General features: G+C 31.5%; 1 protein-coding gene across 1 annotated transcript in view; it reads left to right on the plus strand.

Moving 5' to 3' along the window:
- Positions 1 to 684: 684 nt before the first annotated feature.
- LOC125070294 (putative glycerol kinase 5) overlaps positions 685 to 21,369 on the plus strand; it is a 29,965-nt gene continuing 9,280 nt past the window's right edge. Inside the window, exons 1-6 of the mRNA XM_047680094.1 lie at positions 685 to 932; positions 1,208 to 1,301; positions 4,210 to 4,379; positions 5,003 to 5,092; positions 17,572 to 17,686; positions 18,564 to 18,766. Of these exons, the coding sequence (XP_047536050.1) occupies positions 831 to 932; positions 1,208 to 1,301; positions 4,210 to 4,379; positions 5,003 to 5,092; positions 17,572 to 17,686; positions 18,564 to 18,766 (774 nt within the window). The 5' untranslated portion in view covers positions 685 to 830. The remainder of the gene's footprint in view (positions 933 to 1,207; positions 1,302 to 4,209; positions 4,380 to 5,002; positions 5,093 to 17,571; positions 17,687 to 18,563; positions 18,767 to 21,369) is intronic.

Here is a 21,369-nt window from a genome sequence, read left to right on the forward strand (position 1 = left end):
ATCTAATTAATTGGTTGTTTTTGTGTATTATTTATTTTGATTGCTAACTAATATGTCATGAGTTGCACTCCAATTTATCATTAATATATTTTTTTATATTACTAAATTCTAAGTTTAAATATCGTACACATACGTAAAAATAAATATAAAATATGATTTTCACGGTGAGCATTACCCATAATAGACGTTGTAAGGAATACTTTACTGTTATTGTTGCTACTTTACAGTTATTAGATATAACTTTAAAATCAATAAGTAATAATTCTTGTCTTGTTGTACTAATTATTATTCATATCTAAAAAATCTTATATTGCCATTGAGTTGTCATTGTTAAAAGTGTACTTGTATATATTATGGAAATATAAGATATATCCACGTTAAACATGCTTTAGCCTAATTTTATAAGTTTAATTGATATTAGAAATTCAATGGAATTTTGTAGTGATTTGCTTATAAGATGCATTTACATTATGCATTACATATAACTGTATTTTAGTATCGTTCCTGTTGGTAAGAAGTATTGAGACGTTGTAAAGTTTTCAACAACATTGATTTTATAGATAACATTTTCTATATATTTATTTTTTTGTTTTAACAATGTCATTTCACTTGTGACTTGTGTCATGACCCACGGTTGTCGTTAGTCTTATGTCGTTGTCAATTTGTCAAACCCGTTCTGTCACAACACAGAATAGGCACTTAAAATTATCTTCGAATTTTAAGTATATTTAGTATGGTATCCGAAAATCTGAGGTATAATTAATTAAGTTACTGCTCCGGTCGGGTGTGTGCGAAAGGCATAGCGAAAATAATAAGAAAAACGAATTAATATGGAGGAAAAATATATATTATCTTTAGATATAGGCACTACAACTATTAGGTCGGTTATTTACAATTCAAGAACAGAAATTGTCGGCAAAGCTGTAGCTCAGGTATTTGTATCCCCGTAATTAAGACTTAGTATATATATCATAAAATATTTTAACCTCTTTATTTATTTACAGCAAATAAATTGAATTAATTATAATTTAATAATCGTAAACGTGTCATGAAAATAAATTTAATTTAAAAAGTAACTTTTCCTTTTGATATCTAGTAATTCAATTGTTATATTAGATTATTCGCATAAATGGACTTAAAATTAATTTATTACAAATTAAATAAATATATTTGAGGCAGACGAATAATACATGTTATTTAATTTAAGGTAACTCTTCACTATCCCATTTCTGGCTATGTGGAAATTGACCCCGATGAGCTATGGACCATTGTAATACATGTTGTAAACACTTGCTTACAAAGTAAGTATTAAATTGAGTTTTATAAGATATAGTAAGAACAGATTAGAGTTCAAATATAATAACATATTCCTTCAAAAATAAAAGTTAAGTGAGACATTTTGGTAAATTGAAGCCTTTTTTTATATGATCTTATTTTACTTAGGCATTTTAATTCTTTCTGTTATGAAAAGCGTGTTAATCAACTATTAGACATTTTATATGTATATTTTTATTACTAACAGACCTTGCTAGTCTATAATATTATATATAATAAAAATTAACAATAATTACCAATTGCCAATGTACTTCTAACCATGCAGTTTAAGTTGTTACATTCAAAGATTCCACTGGCTCCCTCATCTTATATACCTATGTTTGCCAGTAAATAGATGAATTATAATTATTATATTTTTGAAAATATTTAAAATATCAATTACATTGTCATGAACGTAGATTGTTATTTTCATAATCCATGATTATATATCAATTCACAAAATGTCTTATCATTTCTTCTCATGCTAATTTATGTATACACATGCACACACATTGGCACGCACACGAGGTCGTGATTTGTGCGAGTAAATTTGCAGGCGCGCGTGCATGACCGTTTGCATGAACATGTACATTGGCCTGGGCGTGCACGCGTGAGCGTATGTATCTGAGTGTGTTGTTGCGTCTTCGTGTACGTAAAATCGCAACTGTGTCTTTTATTTCGAGATATTTTTGAAAATTAAAATGGTATCGATTATCGTGTACAAACTGCATGCAATTTCATTACATTACATGCTATTCACTTGTTTTATTTCGTATTTAATAACTGCTTTAAAATTAGATGCATTGGATTGGAAGTTCATTAAACGGGAAGTTAATATAAGTGAAGGCATGTGATTTTCGCCTCGAGCAATTTTCTTGAACAACTTTTTAGCTATGTGTAACAGAACGAGCGTAAAAATTGTGAAATGCGTGTTTCTATTGATCATCATGTATATAAAAAAGGGTTTGGTCAAGAAACGTTCGTCGTCGACTCGTATCTCATTTCATTCTTTCATTCATTAATGAACGAAATATATTTTTAATGAAGTATATAGTATAAGCGAATATGGGGCAAAAGAGAGCGTGATGTTGTTTGCCGTCACGACATACTGGTCTTTCTTACGCTCAGGAAGCAATAAAATGCAATTAACTGTCATTATGTGATAGTATTCTGTATAAGTTTATTTTCATACAAAATATATAACCATAACGTAATTAAAAATTAAAGGAGCGAGGTCTTAAAAGATCCAATGTTAATTCGGCTAATTATTTAATAAACTAAATCAGTATTTACTAATAAAATTTATAAAATATTTTTTTCTTAATATTAATTTATTAAGCGTCTTAAGATTTCGGGAGACTACGTCGTCGACGTTAATTTTCATTTACGAAAACTTCCTAAAATTAGTAAGAATACGAAGATATGGTGACAAATAATTCTTAGTCATTTGTTAATAATCCGTGCTACCACTACATTCCAATAAGAAAACATTGTAACAAGTATATTTACAAAAAAAATAAATTAATAATCATTATAGTGTTCTTTTCGACTGTTTCAAATAACCACCATACCGTAATAAAGATTTATTCTTAAAACAATCCAGTTCAATTAACGGTTCATTAGGATTTTCTTAAATACGTGTGTCTTTTCGTTGTAATTGCTAGATAAACATTTTGTAATAGACTTTGTTTGATTTTTTTGAGATAAACAAACTCCGACACAAAGACTTGGTCTATATTTGTTTGTTTTGTTTTTCGAATACTTGCATAGCGTTCGGACTGTAATTCAATTTATTCTGGCCACGTTGACACTTGACGTAATAAGATATGTGTTAGATAAAACATCATCAAACCAAATAATAAACATTATCATTTACAAATTATATAGTATTTAATATAATTATAATAATTTTACATCTAAAAATTTTAAAACAAATTCGCTTCCTGTGTCTGTCTATGTCACCTCTTCAGATTCCAATTTAAATAAATGTTATCGTACTCTCCCACAGAAAAGTAATCGACAGTCTATCTTTTAAGGTAAACTCATAATAATTATGTTTATTTATTACAAATTAATGAAAAATCTATTGCGAAGCAATTTTCATAATAAATACGTTAGGCATGTGTATTTAATATAGATAAAACTGGTCTTTTACACTATATCCTGTGAATTATAATTATATAGGAAACAAACAAAAAAAAAATTTTAGCTGCGCAGCAGACAGACGGATAACTGGCTATAATAATAAACGTTGACGGTTAAAATTATTCAAATTTAAACTTATAAACGGTGAACAAATATTTTTCACAACTAAATGAATAATTATATAATTATCATTTATGTCATAGTTCTATATACTAATACATGATCGTTATAAAATAAATGTAACTAACTTAATATTTTCTTGCTAAGCGCACCTCTCATTTTCTTTATTAATAACCACCTCCTCTGCGTAACCAGGGCGGGTCGTTAGTGTATAATAATATATCAAACCAAGACGGCCTAGATAATACAAGTGGATCTTAATCGAAAAGCGTGGGAGTCAGTTCAAGCTTAGACTTTTCTCGTGTCTAATTTGTATTCATAATTCATCTCTGACTCGGCGGTGAAGTAATACATCTAAATATCCAACAACTTACAATATTTTCACCATCATGTAATGGATTTACCTATTTGGAACAAACCTTCGGAGATGTTCTTTAAAAAAAAGGGGAGTTCTTTAACCAGCTGTAAGATATTTAGGGCCCGGTACTTACTATATAATCTTTGTCTGTCCGGAAACTATCACAAACACGATTTATAAGTTCCATATCGATGGGCTTAATAGTCTGTGGGTAAATCCAGGAAAATAAAACTCTATATATGTTAAAAATAATTTAACAAAAATCTTTTTAGATGCAAAACTCACAGCCGGACAGATCACAGCAATGGGAGTATCGACACAAAGAGGTACATTCATAACATGGTCTAAGACTACAGGGAAACCATTTCATAGATTCATAACATGGAAAGATCTGAGAGCCGATGAATTAGTGAAGCAATGGAATAACTCATACACTTGGAAGGTATCGTTTTAAATTAATTAATTATTAATTTATTTTTAAGTAACCTATTAAACGTCATTAACTCCTTCCGAAACTGGCTACTAGAAAAATAAATTCAAAGTAATGAATCTATTGTACCTAGTATTGGGGTCAGTGGTCGCGATTCGACCATAATAACTTCTATCAATTTTTCTAAACGCTAGCATGAATGATTATAAATGATGTTCTGTTTTCAAAAATATTTCTATCAATCAAACTAGAGCTCGTTATAATCTACCAAACAAGAAGAAAAAAAAAGAAAATGTGTTGACAATAGAGTAAAAGGGTACTGAGTTATTTTGTCTTTGTCTTTTCGTATATTTTAATCGTTTCCCTATTTAAAAAAATGTTTAAATTTTTTTAATATTTAGATATAGTTTGTTTGTTTTGCAACCAATATGAAAGTACTTGATTAATTTGTATAATACTTCTAACAAAAGACGATGTTTGTGCCTGAAGCTTGTAGGCATTCTCTGCCAGTCCAATATTATTATTCTATGCGGAAAAATTAAATATCAAAAAGCGTTTTTAAAAATGAATTACATATGTAATATATATGCAATTAATTTTAATAGCGTTGCAGTATTTATTTTTTTTAATTTCAGTTCTTCAAATTTGGTGCTTATGTATTGTATATTATATCAAGAAGTAACAGATTTCGCGCAGGGAGCGTGTTTAAATTTTCAAATAATCAGGTAATTATCTACACCATTATAATTTCCAGTATTTTAACTCATTAAGAGGACTACAAGAGCTAAGTGCCCTTGAGAATCGCACGCACACACTTACAAAATCGACAAAAACGGCAAGCCCGTGTACTAAGGGTTAAGCGAGGTAACGAGATTACGCCCAAATATTCTAATAGATGGCGTCAAACCGAGGGACGTAAGATCAATCATAAATCTCATAAAAAATAGATAGGACAACAGAATTATTTTTATTTCTTTCGATGTTAGTTAACAAATGATTATAAAATAAAACTGATTCAATTAAACTTACAATATTTTTATTTATATTTTGTATACAATAAAATAGACAGTTAGTTTTAACCTTTTTTTTCTATTATTTAAATTTTCAACATTTAATGTTTCTCCTCTTTCGAGGGGGTTAAAACTTAAAACGCGGGCCACAGCCAAGCGTTAAGAAGTGTTTATATTAAGAATGTGGTCGATGTAGTTGAAGATGTTATAAACTTTCGGGTGATACGGCAGGTGTTAAGGATTGTGGCTTTCTGGAGCATGTGGAGTATATATGTTGGCATTTGTAAGGTGTTCAGACTTTTTGTCAGGGATTTTGGTACGATACCTGTCGATGAAAGGACTATTGGGACTATGTGTACTATTTGTGCTTTCCATTGTGTTTTAATTTCTATGGCAAGATCTTGATATTTACTTAGTTTTTCTGATATTGTGGTTTGTATGTTATGTGAATTAGGAACAGCTATGTCAATCAGATAAACAACTCTATTGGTTTTATCGTGAATGGTGATATCTGGCCTATTATAATGGATGGTTTTGTCAGTAATTATTGTTCTATCCCAGTAGATTTTATGGTTTCTGTTGTCTAATACACTTAGTGGTTTATATTTGTAGTATGGTTTAATTTCTGTTATAAGTTTATATTTGAATGCTAAGTGTTGGTGTATGATTGCGGCCACTTGATCATGTCTATGCTTATAATCGGTTTGTGCGAGAGATTTGCAAGCCCCCGTTATATGCTGAATAGTTTCAGAGGCTGTGTTACAATGTCGGCATAAGTCACTTGGTTGATTGCGATCTTTCATGATGTACTTCCTATAATTACGAGTTGCTATTATTTGATCTTGAATAGCGAGCATAAAACCTTCGGTCTCAGGAAACAGTTCACCTCGTTTGAGCCATTCGTTCGACTTATCTTTGTCGACGTAGGGTTGGTTCAAATCGGCTAGGTGCCTTCCATGTAGTGTTTTTCCGGCCCATGCCGACATTTGTTGTTGTATACTTATGACGTTTTCAGTTAAATGAGTGTTTTTGTCATGTAAGTTTAGTGGTGTAAGTTTTTTATCTATTTCTGTTGCGTGTTTATGTAGAGGTGAGTGTTCGGATTTAACATGGAAATATGCTCTGAGTGATAAGATCTGCTTATTTTGTAAATTTTGTACGTCTATCAATCCTCTTCCTCCTTCTTGGCGAGGTAGTGTGAGCCTCTGGATACAAGATTTTGGATGATGTTTCCTATTTTTGGTTAAATTTGTATTTATTGTGCGTTGCAGTTTTTTGATGTCGCTTTTTGTCCAGTGTATTATTCCAAAAGAGTAAGTAAGTAATGGTATTGCATATGTGTTAATAGCTTTTATTGTGTTTTTCGAGTTGAGATGTGTCTTTAATACGAGATTTAGTCGGTGAGAGAATTTTTTAAGCAGTTCTTTTTTTATTGTCGTTTGTAAAATTTGCCTAGATTGTTTAAAACCAAGGTATTTGTATGTATCTTGTTCATTCATTGGCTCAATTTGTTCACCGGTTTCAAGTAGGTAGTTGTTGTTAGTAAATTTTCCTTTCAAAATTGACAGAATTTTGCACTTATCGACTCCAAATTTCATTTGAATATCTTTTGAAAACTGTTCAGTAATTTTTGCTAACTTAAACAAGGTGTTTTTTTCGGTTGAATAAAGTTTTATGTCATACAAGTACATTAGGTGCGATAAGGTATACTGGGAGTTATTACTGTAAAGTGTAAATCCTTCCTTGGTTTCATTCAATAATTGTGAAAGAGGATTGAGGGCCAAGCAAAACCACAAGGGGCTAAGAGCGTCCCCCTGAAAAATTCCACGTTGGATGCGGATTGGTTCAGAAGTTAGAGATTTCATGGAAGATTGTTTTATTCTCAGTACAGTTTGCCAGTGTTGCATGGAATTTTGAAGAAAGGATATTAATGTTGGGTTTATTCTGTACAGTTTTAAAACATATATTAACCAGCTATGTGGAACCGAATCAAATGCTTTTTGATAATCTATAAACATAGTATGAATGTCTGTTTTTGATTTAGCGGCACTATTTAAAATGATTGCATCAATAGTAAGTTGCTCTTTACAACCTTGACTATTTTTTCGACACCCCTTTTGTTGTTCGGCTAAAATATTGTATTTAGTTAAGTGTTTATGTATTTCTTCACTTATGCAAGCTGATAGAATTTTATATATGGTTTGCAAACAAGTTATTGGACGGTATTTATCTGGATTTGTAGTATCGTATTTGTCTTTAGGTATTAAGTATGTGATTCCTTGTGTTATGTATTTCGGTAGTAAATGTGGTGATTGAATAAATATGTTTAAATACTTGTGTAAGTATGAGTGTGTGCTAGTAAATTTCTTGTACCAATAGTTATGAATATTGTCTGAGCCTGCAGATTTCCAATTGTGTGTTCGTGTAATGACTTCTATGAATGTATCTATTGGTATGAATTCAAACTGCATCTCTGGAATATGTGTAGTCGTTTCATTAACCCAGTCTATGTGTTCATTATGATGTAAGGGGTTTTCCCATCTGTTAGCCCAGAATTCACGAAATATTTCTAAAGGAGGTATTTCTAGATTTTGGTCAATATCTTTATCCGTCGATATTAAATTTCTATAAAAATTTTTTTCGTTGTTAGCAAATTTATTGTTTTGTTCTTTACGGGCTGTACATGTCAAATACCTCTTCAGCCTGCTTGCTGTTGCATTGAGTTTCTGTTTCAAAGTATCTAAGAAGTGTTCTAGTTGTGTGTTTGTGTTTTCATGTTGTGCGTGTAATTGGTATTGTGTTTTTATGACTTCTACTGCAGTTACTACTTTTCGGTTTCTATTTCCCCTAATATATTGTGTTAATCTGCCTATGTTGGCTCGTAATTTCCCTATCTTATTTTCTAATCTTCTTTGCCAACTAGGTTTTCGAAATGATTTATTTTGATTGCTGTTTAGGTTGCTTTGGGTTGAGAATGACATTCTGGCCCCATTACATTTAGCTGCAGTCCATGCTGCCGAGTAAATTATTGTTTGTAGAGTATTAAAATCAGTATCAGTGTTTACAAATTTTGTTAGTATCCTTGTATTTATGTATTTTGTAATAAAACTAAACTTTTTAGATGTCTTTTGTTTAGGAATGTATGGTCTGCTAGTTGGTTCTGTACTAGAAAAATGTTCTTGAGCACGTAAGAATGTATTCTCTATTTCAATGTTTACTTCTAAGGTAGTATCGAGTATAGATTGAGTGCTGTTGAGTCGTTCCATATCGTTAATAAAGTTGATACCGTCTGTAGTTTCATCATCGATAGGTGTTGCTGTAGTAGAATTAGTGCATGTAACTGTAGTGTTTTGAATATTTCTAGATTGCAAGTTGATTTCTAAGTTGGATTTTAGTGTATAGTTGGGTGAATTGATGTGTTCAATGTTACTTTGTTCTCTTGTTTGTACCTGTTCATTATCTATGTTTTCGGCTAGTGTATGTGTTAAACGTAATTCATCAGCTACTTGTTGTTTAATTAGAGTTAATCTATTCTCTTTTATATATTTGTTATTTATTATGGCTCTTCTTTGATCTGCTAATCTTTGCTCTGTAATGTGTGCAAGCTCTGGGTGTAAATTTATAAACTCTTCGTGTAAACGTGTCCTATAAGCAGTCTTATTGGTCTCTAAATGTGTGACTCTGAAATATATTTTAATAATTGTTTCATTCCATTCGTTTGTCCATTTCATGCGTTTTCCTGATAGTGTCTTATTGGAAGTTTGAAGATTTGTAGAGTGTTGTTGAACTTGGGTTTGGATAACTTGTAATTCTGCTTTAACTTCATCGTAAATCTGATCTATTGTTTCTTGTGCTAATAATTTTTTTTGTATAATAGCTCTACGCTGGTCGCCAATTCTCTGTCTGCTTACTTCCATATGTGGATATTTGTCTATAAATTTGATATGTAATGAAGAAAGATATGAGTTTGTGTCTGTTTCTAAATTTGTAAGATAAAGGTAGGTACGCAGGATAAACTTATTCATTTCTGGACTCCATTTTTTACGTTTTTTAAAGTTACTGGTGATGGGCACGGGTTCTTTGACAAATATTGTCTCCTGTGCAACATCCGCCAGTTGTGCACCGTTTGATGATGAGTGTGACGAAGACGCACACAAAAATGGCGCTGAAGATGGAATTGATGGGAATAGAGATATAGAGGATGAGTAAGAAGTCTGTGAGGTCTCTTCTTCTACCGACGGCATATTTGCCTGTATATTTTTCTTTATTTTGGACCTAGTTATCATATTATTCCCACGAGTAGCTGGGGACCTAACGGTCAATCACAGCAGAGCCCCGCGTTCACTGTGATAAGGGTAAATTAAATTAGAGGTCCCCTTGTCTCTAAAGTTCGCATACTTACGACTAAGCACCCCCTTAGCCATGGAGCCCTCGGCGTATGCTGTTCCACCTTGGCTTGGGTTGTATTTCTCTTGGTCTGTCTTCTCATCTTAGGCCAATCCGACATGAGTAGCTCTATCGGTATAGCCCTAAGAATCATTGAAGCGCGCAAGCCCCATCACGTCGGCAACGTAGAGATACGACGATGGGGCTATTATTTATATTATTATACCACAATTAGTTCTTATACTAAATATTGAAACATACCAATTTTTAACATTTTATAAAAGTTTAATGATCTATTTATATAATAAAATCGTAAGTGTTCGAAATCTGTTGTGTAGTGACCGTGGAGTAACATAAATAAATATAAATAAATAGCGTAGTATTTGTTCGATTTATTAATATTGGTTCATAAAGAAAAAATATATATTCAATTAAAAAAAAAAATCTAAATATTTACTAGAAAAAAATGTTGTCAATTCGATTTGGTTGAATCATTGATGAATGAAAGGTTAATCATAATAGGTTTAATCATAAATCTCATAAAAATAGATAGGATATTAGAATTATTTGTATTGCTCTTGACTGTTATTCGAAAATGATTAAAAAATAAAACTGATTTAATTAAACTTAAAATATTTTTATTTATATTTAGTATTACAAAAAAAAAACATTTAAAGTTAATTTTTTTTTTAATTTTTTTATTTAATTTCACTTGTATGTATTAATGTTATTACATATGTCCTGGAATCTTGGAATAAATATTACACCCACTTTCAGCTGAAAGTTGGCTCACATATTTAATCTCGATGACAATGCACGATTCATGAATTGCTGCTATATTCAATCCAATATGGCGGACGTTACAAAAAAATTTAAATTTATGAATTACGTACAAATGACACTTCTAAATATTCTAGTTCTCTGGTTCACAACAATTACATTTTTTTTGTTACGACTTTACTTTTTTTATTATTATTAAAATTAGTTCATACATAACTTTAATTCTTATTATAAACAATCGATAAAATTAAAATCTTACGCAATATAAATAGCTTCCGTGTTATTGTTTTCGACTTTCTTTATTCTGTAAAAAATAAATATATGTTAGTAATTACATTTTTATTAATTATAAAATTATGTATTTAAAAAATATGTATCTTAAATGTCATAGTAGTTATAATGAAAAAAAATGCTTCGGGTTCATGGGGATCGAATGTAGTCACTTGATCCCCATGAAAGTCAATTGATGTTTTCCTTCCTTTGACCAAATACTCTATCGTAATTATTAAGAATGGCTCGAAAAATCTGATTATATGCGAACTGATTGCACATTTTTCTAATAGATGTTTTCAATATTCATAATTTATAAAAAAAAAATATGTTTACTAATTAAATACTCTTACCTTTTAATATCGTTCATATGTATGTTCGGCGCTTGATTTATATAAACGTTTTTTAGTTTTCCTCACGCGTTTCACTTTATTTCCCATATTTACACAATTAAAATTTATAACAAATAATATAATAAAAAAACAAATGCCTAATTACTACTACACTATTTTAACTTAATATATTTATTTACAAGAAAGTATAAAATTTATTATAAGAAAACATGAAACAATGAATTTACAATTAAAATTACAAAAAAATATCTCGTAACGTAATGACTGATGCGGCGAAAAGATCGACACGTCTGTATAGCATCAGGCCTCGGCCGGCATTGTCTGTACACAGCGTTTACGCACACATGCGTACGTATTTTGTTCGAAAATAAGAATATCGGATTTAAAAAAAATCTATTGATTTTACTAAAAAAGTGACACCCAGGTTAAATAGTATATTGCTTGTAGAATAATCTGACAAAAAACCAGAATTATGGAACGTATATAAGTATAGTTATTATTGATTAAAAGATCTTTTTAGAGGTAACTTTGTGATTTTTTTCTATCGTACCAAATTAATTATATCATGTTTTCAAAATAACAAATACTTAGCATGTATCCTGAAGATTATCATATATTTTTTTCATTTGGTTTACTGCATTGGATCATATACTTTTTTGCATTATAAAACTTGCATTTAGCTCATGTAGTCCCCTTAATAGATAGTAATCTTTTTTATTACTTAATGACATTTCGCACAAATATAGATAATGTAGTCTGAAGTCGCATATAGGTTTTTATCGCTATCACCTGTATGACCCCCACCCCCTTCCGTCACACGCGGACCAAGACGCGGTTGGAGACTAGTAAATATTTAATATTTTATTTACTTACCTTGGAAATTAACAAAAAAGTTTCTATGGAGTTCCATAGAAACAAAAATTAAACCTTGTTATTAAATAATATTATCTGTATTTTACGTATTAATCATAAATTAACCGATGAATGAAGGTTAATTCAGTTTTAATAATTATAAAACAGTTAGTTAAAAAAATAATACTAATTATAGTTTGTGCTTACCGCTGACTTTGGAATGACCCGATAAATGTTTCCAAATCGATCTTTGACGCTTAGTAAGCGTGTCTAGATTAAAATAAAAGTTTGAGAGATTCAGTTTAGCATTTATTAGTCGAAAGTCGTGTAGATGACATTGTTATAAAAAAAATATAGGATGTGTTAATTTATTTTTATTTTTTATGTCAATTGTCGGCAGATTGGAATTTATCCGCCACTTCCGGACATACGAATTATTCTTTATTTTACAATTATTTTTTTTAAACAAAATTTTGTCCTGTGGTTCACGCTCAAACTATAATGTAAATTTTATATCACATTTGATTGGCTGGTATAATTGATGTTGACTTCTTGTTGAAATATAAATGTGTTAAATAAAATTCTTGGTGGTAGGACTCTGTACAAGCTCGTCTGGGTAGGTAAAGGTATCCACTCATATATTCTACCGTCGACAACCCTTAGTTTTATTGTATTTCGCTTTGAAGTTTAAGTGAACCAGAGTAACTACAGACACAAGGGACAACATCATAGTTCCCAAGATCAGTGGCACATTTGCGATGTAAGGAATGATTAATATTTTTTAGTGCGCCATTGTTTATGGACGGTGATGATCACCTAACATCAGGAGGCTCACTTGCTCGTCCGCCTATATCATAAAAAAAAACAAATTTGACCGAACTGCAACTGAATTGTTATGTTAGTATGATAGGAAAAAAGCTGAACGACAGTGATAACGTAACGATTAGATTGCGATAAAGTGACAATAGTTAGTAGAATTGACACCCTGTACTATAAATAAACTACCAATAATAAAAATTATACATATGTCTATTTTTATACGAATCTGAATGTCATTCATAAATAATGCATGCGGCATATTAAAAAAGAACATGTTTTTTTGTACCTTTGACGCAATTTTCTTTTGTTAATATTCATATTGTTTTTAATTCTGTTCAACTTTAAACTTTTACAACAAAATGTAATTAGGATGAAGTCATCGCTCTTCTGAGCAATTTTTTAATACTATCAATTGGAACAATTACTCGCGATAATCGAATAAAGTTTCTATGTGATATTAAGAGATTAGACAAAAAAAATTAATGACGAAAGTATACAAATATAATCACGATAATTTAATATGAGTAAACATTGTAGCAAGTCTTAATATACAACGTATTTAATAATAACACTATGCGATTGCCAAAAAAGTTGCTCTGCCAAATTGATGATTATTGCATTGGTTTTTGATCGAATGTTAGTCGAAGTTATCATTGTTCCACAATGTGAGCGAATTGTTGATTTGTTTATGTTGCATAGTGACATAAATATGAAGTAATATTAGTTGTGAAGTATCGAAATCTGATAGATAGTTGCTAATCAATTTTAATTAGTTTTTTTCACATATTATCGCTACAGTATTTTATATGTATCCTGTTAGTGGCTTTTAGCTATTTTCCTGTGTTTTATAAACTACACATAAGTTGATAAAAACGTATACTTTTTATATAACATTGAATTTATGTTTGTGTAAATACTTCAACTGAATTTTTAATAGCTTCGTACTTTTAAGATAAAATCTTGTTAAAAAGTACAGTTTAAGGTCTTTCCGTTTAATTATAATCATATAATAACCGATAAGTGGACGTGAAATATATGACGTGTTTTCGATTTTAAAGTGTTTTAGTGCCTTTTCTTGATGGCAGTTTACTATTTCCGTCTTTATAATTAATTAAATATTAAAAATGCATGTCGCGTGTAAATCGTTGTTTCAAGCAAAATTAGTTTATTTATATAAGTTAACCGAACTAAATTAATGATTAAATTAATTCAATTATTTTTACTGCGCAATGCATTCAAAACAATTTAGTTAATACATATTTTTAAGGTCCCGTACCCAAAGGGTAAGACGGGACCCTAAGACTCCTCTGTCGGTCTGTGTGTTGTGATAGTGACATTTTCACAGTTGATGTATTTCTGTTGCCATAAATCAAACGTGATTTTTGCACGTTTTTGCTCGGTATTGATAACGGCAATAGTATTTCAAGCGTCTACGCATGAAATATTCACAGGATGTTTAGTTATATTCGCTTTAAAAATAACAATTTAAATAAAAACAAAACAAATATTTAAGGTATACAACAAACATGATTTTTTTGCCGTTTTCATAGGTAATGGTACGGTTTTTATTCAACTAACCTTGTTACGTGTTTGACAATACACACACGCTCTAAAGTCTAAATCGGTTTTTGTTTTCACGGGCCGCTGTGTGAGTATAGCCTAATTGAATAATGTTGACCGTAAATATTCTACATTACTCGTGGTAAGGCTCTGCAAGCACGTCTGTGTAACCCATTCTAATCACAGTCTACCAGTCTACAGTAATAGTTTATATTGTTGTGTTTAATGGACCAGTGTTACTACAGGCACAAACTTACTGGAATGGTGACCACTTATTAATGGTCCATTTGCCCAAATTTGCATCCAATTTTATAACAAAATTTACATTACATGATCACCTTAAACATAAGGAATGGGTATATGACAATGAACGTATATTTTAATTTGAATTTGCATAATCATACTCGTGGTAACACATTCATTGTTCTTAATAATAAAAAAAAAAACATGATTAATAATAATTGTATAATGAAGTCTCAAGTCCAATGTGCGTTTTTAGAAATACTTGTTTTATGAGGAAAACGACTTTTGTATCTCGTTTACGCAATAAAATTTTACAATTACATACATATAATTCATTAGTTTTGCTTGTACATGATAGGATTCTTTATTAGGCGTAACTCAAAAGCAATTAAAACCGATTAAAAACTGTCGTTAGTTTCGAGGTCGCTTCTATGTTAAATATTAACCCATAAAAATGACTAACGGATCGTTACGAGTAAACGAAAACGATATACCTTATTATCCGTTAAATATATAAACCGGGAATAATTTGGCACTTCGAGAATTTATCCTGTACCTGATATAATATATTGGACGTCAATAGAGTTTAGGGAGTTTAGGGTTAAGGTAGCAGTCTGCCTCGTACAGATCGACTAATTATTAATTTATTTGTACGCAAAAAATGTTGGTTTCGATTAATTTCAATGTTAAATAATTTGATAAAATCTCAATGTATAAATTATTTATGACATCACTTGAGTAATGGCATTGTTTAACATTGTTACATAGGTATCTCATAATTTTTTTTTTTCATTAGCCTGTAAATTTCCCATTGCTGGGCTAAGGCTCTCCCTTTGAGAAGAAGCTCCAATCCGTGTTGGTGGAATACACATGTGGCAAAATTTAGTTGAAATTAGACACATGCAGGTTTCCACGATGTTCACGATGTTTTCCTCCACCGCCACAAATTATGCACATGAAAATTCAGTCATGCCTGCCTGTGTTTAAACTCGAAATCATCGGTTAAGATGCACGCGTTTTAACCACTGGGCCATCTCGGCTCGGCTGAGCATAGGTATCTAATATTTTTTTAAATATTTACGGCACTGGTAAAAAAAGGCGCTCGAATTGTTGAATAATGATTTTTAGTTTTAGGAAGTGAAAAACTTCGTAAAGATTAAATTGTTCCATTGTTTAATTATTATTCATAAAATTTTTAACGATTAACGTTATGCATATTTACGACAATATTAAGAAAGAGCTTGAATAATTTTATTTTAATGTTATAATAAAAACGTTAAAATAATAAACTTCATATTATTTAAAGCGAAATATTAAGTAAGTATATAATTAAGTGCCACAAAAACAATAATTTTGGATTTCACGCCGTTACAATGCTAAATTGCTTGTAGATATGATCTTCATAATATTCACCAATATTCATAAAACTATTTACGCTTAAAAGGCTCGTTTTATGATAATTAAGAGAAAACATATATCCTATTCAAATTGAAGAAGGAATAAAGATAAACAAACCTTAGATTTGCGTATTTCATGCGATTTGATCACACTTTAGCTATCGATAATTGTTTTTAATGCACAATTACAAACAGAAATCTTAATTAATATATATTTATTTAATATAAAACAATATTCAACATAATTTTCTTAATTATTATTCGATACGAGATTATATAGATGATAAAAAAGCGTGGAGTTAATGCTTGTTGACTACCAGGCAGGAGGAATAACATACATATATAATTGTATCTAACTAACATGACTGTATTTTAGATCTTGAAAAAGAGTAACTACTGAGTTTCTTGCCGGTTCTTATCGGTAGAATCTACATTCCGAACCGGTGGTAGCTTTACTTAAAATAATTTATTAAATGAACATTCAAAAGTGCTTGTAAAAGCCTAATTGAATAAAGTAATTTCTGATTTTGATTTTTTTGATTTATTTATATACGCTTCAATCTTACTTCCAAAGCTTAGATAATTCCTTCGTCGACATTCAAAAGGCCATTTTTTATTGTTTAAACTCTCGACCAATGATATCGTTTCAATTCGATGTCAAACGTTGTTTATTCGACTTGTCGTCTTGTGGTTGAAATATACTATACGTATAAATTATAATTAATAGCTGTCTTCTTCTTTCGAATGTGAAATCATTGACGGCAGAAAGAGAGAGAATTGAGTGTTTTATTGTAAGGTCGAAAAAGAGTTTTTAAAAAACAATTTTATTATGACTAAACCTTTACTTAGGAAATTTGAAATATTTTATTATATTCCTTGATTCCGACCGCGGCTTTTCCTGTGTGTGCGAGGGTCAGTTGTAAAGTAATCTTTGTGCTTTTCTGACTCAGTATGATCAGTTGAGTAATTAAGACGAGAAAGTGTAACAGACAATTAAACTCACTTTCGCTATACTACGTACCATAATATAACAAAGATTAAAATAATTATAATATAAAATTAATAGTAAAGATTAATAAAATAGATTTTGTGTGAATAAAATTGTCTGTTTTAAGATGATGGTGATTGTTCAAGTTGTCGGAGAAAACTATGCTGACCATTAGATCTATATCTATACTAATATTATAAATGCGAAAGTAACCCTGTCTGTTACGCTATCACGACCAAACCACTGTACTGATTTTGATAAAGTTTATAAGACATAGTTTTTGGGACCCTTTTTTATACATAACATCCGACGATGAACCCCTAAAACGCGAAGCAAAGCCGCTGGCGACAACTAGTAATGGTATAACAATACCTAAATGTTTCATGAAGACCCTTATTCAATACGTGCGAAGCCGTGTCTGATAGCTAGTTAATATAGTATTAATCAAATTAACATAGATACGTGACGTTAAACTTTTTTAGTTAAATTGTAATTTGAAAGAGAACGCAATATAATTGAAATATTTCCTTGTTTTCTTAATCACAGACGACATTGAGGTTGTACTGGGCTCTACTGAACATACCTGAGTTGAAAGTAGCAGTTGAAAAAAATGACGCCATGTTCGGCACCTTGGACACTTGGTTGCTGTATAAAATGACAGGTTGGTACTGTAGATTGTAACATTATTGACATTTAACAATTTTTATATTGATTACGACTCGTAAGGCTATTCTGTAACAAATAACTCGAATCTCATTGCAAAGAAACGAGCGTGAAATTTCAGATTGTTATATATGTCATTGGCTATAATAGTTATAAAATTAAAAGGATATAAGTATCAAAATGGCGTATCACTGTCATTGTCATCAATATTTCACGAGTGAGATACAAAGTTATTTTTTACAGAATTGCACTGCTCTTATTAAAAAAAATATAATTTGTGTTGGAAGTATAAATGCTATTAAGAATAGAAATGATTAGTAAGTTAATTTTAAATGTCGTAAGTTAATTGATTCGCCATTGGACTTAAACAAACATGTACTAATTTTATAAAGAGGTAATCTCAGAGATTAATAACCAAATTCTAATTTTTTTTACATTGCATTGTTATAGCTATGTTATTCTAGTGTATAGGGCTATAGGGTATAAATTAAATTTATATCATACATATCAGTCGAGCTATCACAATTTTTATCTTAAAAGTCGAAAAAAAAATAGCTCTTAACAGAAAATTTCTTAAAGAAGATATCACCGATTTCAAATTAAATATACATATATCGCATCCTCCGCACGTTCGGGCTCAGATCGCTCTTCCTCCATTATTCGGTGCTCAAATAAACTTGTTAATGGACTTCTCAATATCTTATTTTAGCATAAGATTAGTATTTTCTGAGCTCAAATTGTTCTGCTGTTATTATAAAAGCAACTAAATGGATTTAACTTTTTAATGACGTTAAATAAAAATCAATAAAGGTACTTTTTATTAAAACTGATTCAATACAAAATAAACTCGATTATCATCGTATGGTCAATTTCAGGAAGCAAAATTCATATGACAGACGTATCTTCGGCGTCAGCGACTGGTTTTTACGACCCTTTCACTATGCAATGGTCTAATTGGGCTTTGCAGTTGTTTGGAATACCATTAGCTGCCTTACCGACGGTGGTGGATACTGCCGGTGAACACTTCACCAGTACCGCACCAGAGATATGGGGCGACGCAATTCCTATACGGAGTTTTGTAAGTATAAAGTATAATTAACAGCCTGAAAAGTCCCATTGCTGGACTAAGACCTGCTTTCTATTTTGAAGAGAAGGTTTAGCTTATTTCACCACGCTTTTCCAATGCGGGTTGGTCTCTACACATGTGGCAGAAATTCTTTGAAATCAGACACGTGCAGGTTCCCTTAAGATGTTGTCCTTCACCGCCGAGCATGACATGAATTATGAACACAAATTAAGCCTATAAAAATTCAGTGATGCTTATCTGGGTTTGAATCCCACAATCATCGGTTAACATTTAAGCTGAAAGTATATGTAAACTAATTATTAATCTGCATTGAAGATATAGAAAACAGCATTAATATAGCAGCATATATTATGTAGAGACATCGAATGTCTAAAGAATTCAAGCAATACTCTGTATAATATTCGTTTTGCTTTTTATTTTTTCCATTACTGATTTAGCTACACATTCTCTGTTAGTAGAGATTATTGACTTTACTTCAAATGCTTTCCATTGTAAGAACTAGGAACAGTAAGCACAACAATAGAACAGAAATGTTTAACGTGTGTTCACAGTTCTTGTGTACGGCATGCAAACTACTGCTCCGTTTTAGAGGCAGGTGTATCGTCGCCCTTAGTCGTGTCAATATTATTTTTTAACAATATCAAGCAATTAGATTAATATAGAATAAATAATTCTGACGAATTTGAAGTGAGTGTATATTCAATAGACCTAATTTTCTTTAGTTGAAATGTCATTTTTCTATAAATTCTCAAAGGAGGTTCAATTACTTATTAGTTATAATTTATTTTTAAATGTTCACTTATCTCAATTAAACTTTTGTTTTATAACGTGTAATAAATTAAAATGTAAAATAATTATCTTAACCAAATTAGAATATTATACTTTTGTAGGGGTACTGGTCCCTAGCTTACTTGTTGTTACTATTTCTTGAGTAAAAGAACACTTTCTTGCTGGTCGGATCGGAATGATTTTATTTCAAAAATGTGTCGATATATATACAAAATCTAAGAATAATATTATCCAATGAAATAATTTCAGTGCATATTTACAAATTCTTTCGTCCAAAGAAAACGCTTACTTTTCTACCAATAGAAAGTTACAAAATTTACAATGATAAAAATTATGATTCAGCCAATTAAAAGTTATACATTACAATTGAAAATATTTTGGAAATTAAACTACGAATTAAATGTTCGATTTTTCGACCAATGACGACGCCGCAATTTCGTATGTTCATTTCGTGTGTTGACACGAAAGTCCGATAGAGCGCGCTGGGTAAGCGCCGTGTGCGCTTGCCGATTTTCGCGTAGTATAAATAGCTCCCGAATTTGGTTTTTAATTTAGTCGGAGCTCGTCTCTGGACGTCGACGCATGTATGATGTATGCATGTATTATAATGTAGAATACAATTCCTACATCACTCCCCTTCAAGAAAATCGTACCTTAGGTTTGATTTTTCTTCCAGATCTTGTTGTATATTCAGTTGTCGTATCGGGTTGACGAGGTAGTTCTTCTGGTGATGGATTCGTATTGTAGTAGGCTGGTTTGAGTCTATCTAAGCTAACGACTGAGGTACGTAAGGGCAATTGAATTTTGTAATATTTATCGTAGCGTTTTAAAACTTTATAAGGACCATCGTACGGCGGCGTAAGCGGAGCTCGAACCATATCATTGCGCACAAACACATGCGTACACGTTGTTAGGTCTTTGTACACGAATGGTTTATGTTGAGAAGTGTGTTTGCGTGGCGCTGGTTGTAGCGTTGCCATGGTTTCCGTTAGGCGGCGTACGTACTCTGTGTCATTTATATTTGATTGTGTAGGCACGAAGAAATCGGCAGGTATTCGTAATGTTGTTCCGTAAGTCATTATTGCAGGACTAAAATTATCTTTTCTTAACGCCGTGCGTAAGCCCAATAGCACGGTGGGTAATTTATCCGTCCATTGTATTATGGCTTCTCGTGCTATCAGTGCCGCTTTTAGTGTTCGATGCCATCGTTCGACTTGGCCATTAGATTGTGGATGATATGCAGTGGTTCGAATTCTTGTTATTCCGAATTTTTTCATTAAGGATTTGAATAGCTCGGATTCGAACTGGCGGCCTTGGTCCGTAGATATGCGTAGCGGGCAACCGAATCGTGCGATCCAGTTTTCATAAAAAACTTTAGCTACATTCTCGGCGGTAATTTCTTGCACCGGCACTGCTTCGGGCCACTTCGTACAGCGATCTATCATAGTGACGCAGTATCGATAGTCGTTTGACGGTGGTAGCGGTCCAATTATATCGATGTGTACATGTTCGAAGCGCTGCGACGGTGGAAATTGGCCTAAGGGTGTTACGACGTGTCGATGTATTTTTGCTCGTTGACAATTAATGCATGCTTTAGTCCATATTCCGACGTCTTTATTCATGTTGGGCCAGAAGTACTTAGTGGTTATTTGTTTTCTTGTGGTCCGTACGCTCGGATGACATAGTTCGTGTTGCGCTTTGAATGCAGCATAGCGATATGTGTTCGGCAGGTACGGCCGCGGTGTGTCGGTAGACAACTCGCACGTGATTGGTTGGCTTATTCCGGGCATCGCGATAGTTGTAAA

Source organism: Vanessa atalanta, chromosome 17 (genome assembly GCF_905147765.1).
Source record: "Vanessa atalanta chromosome 17, ilVanAtal1.2, whole genome shotgun sequence".
NCBI classification, from domain to species: Eukaryota; Metazoa; Arthropoda; class Insecta; order Lepidoptera; family Nymphalidae; genus Vanessa; species Vanessa atalanta.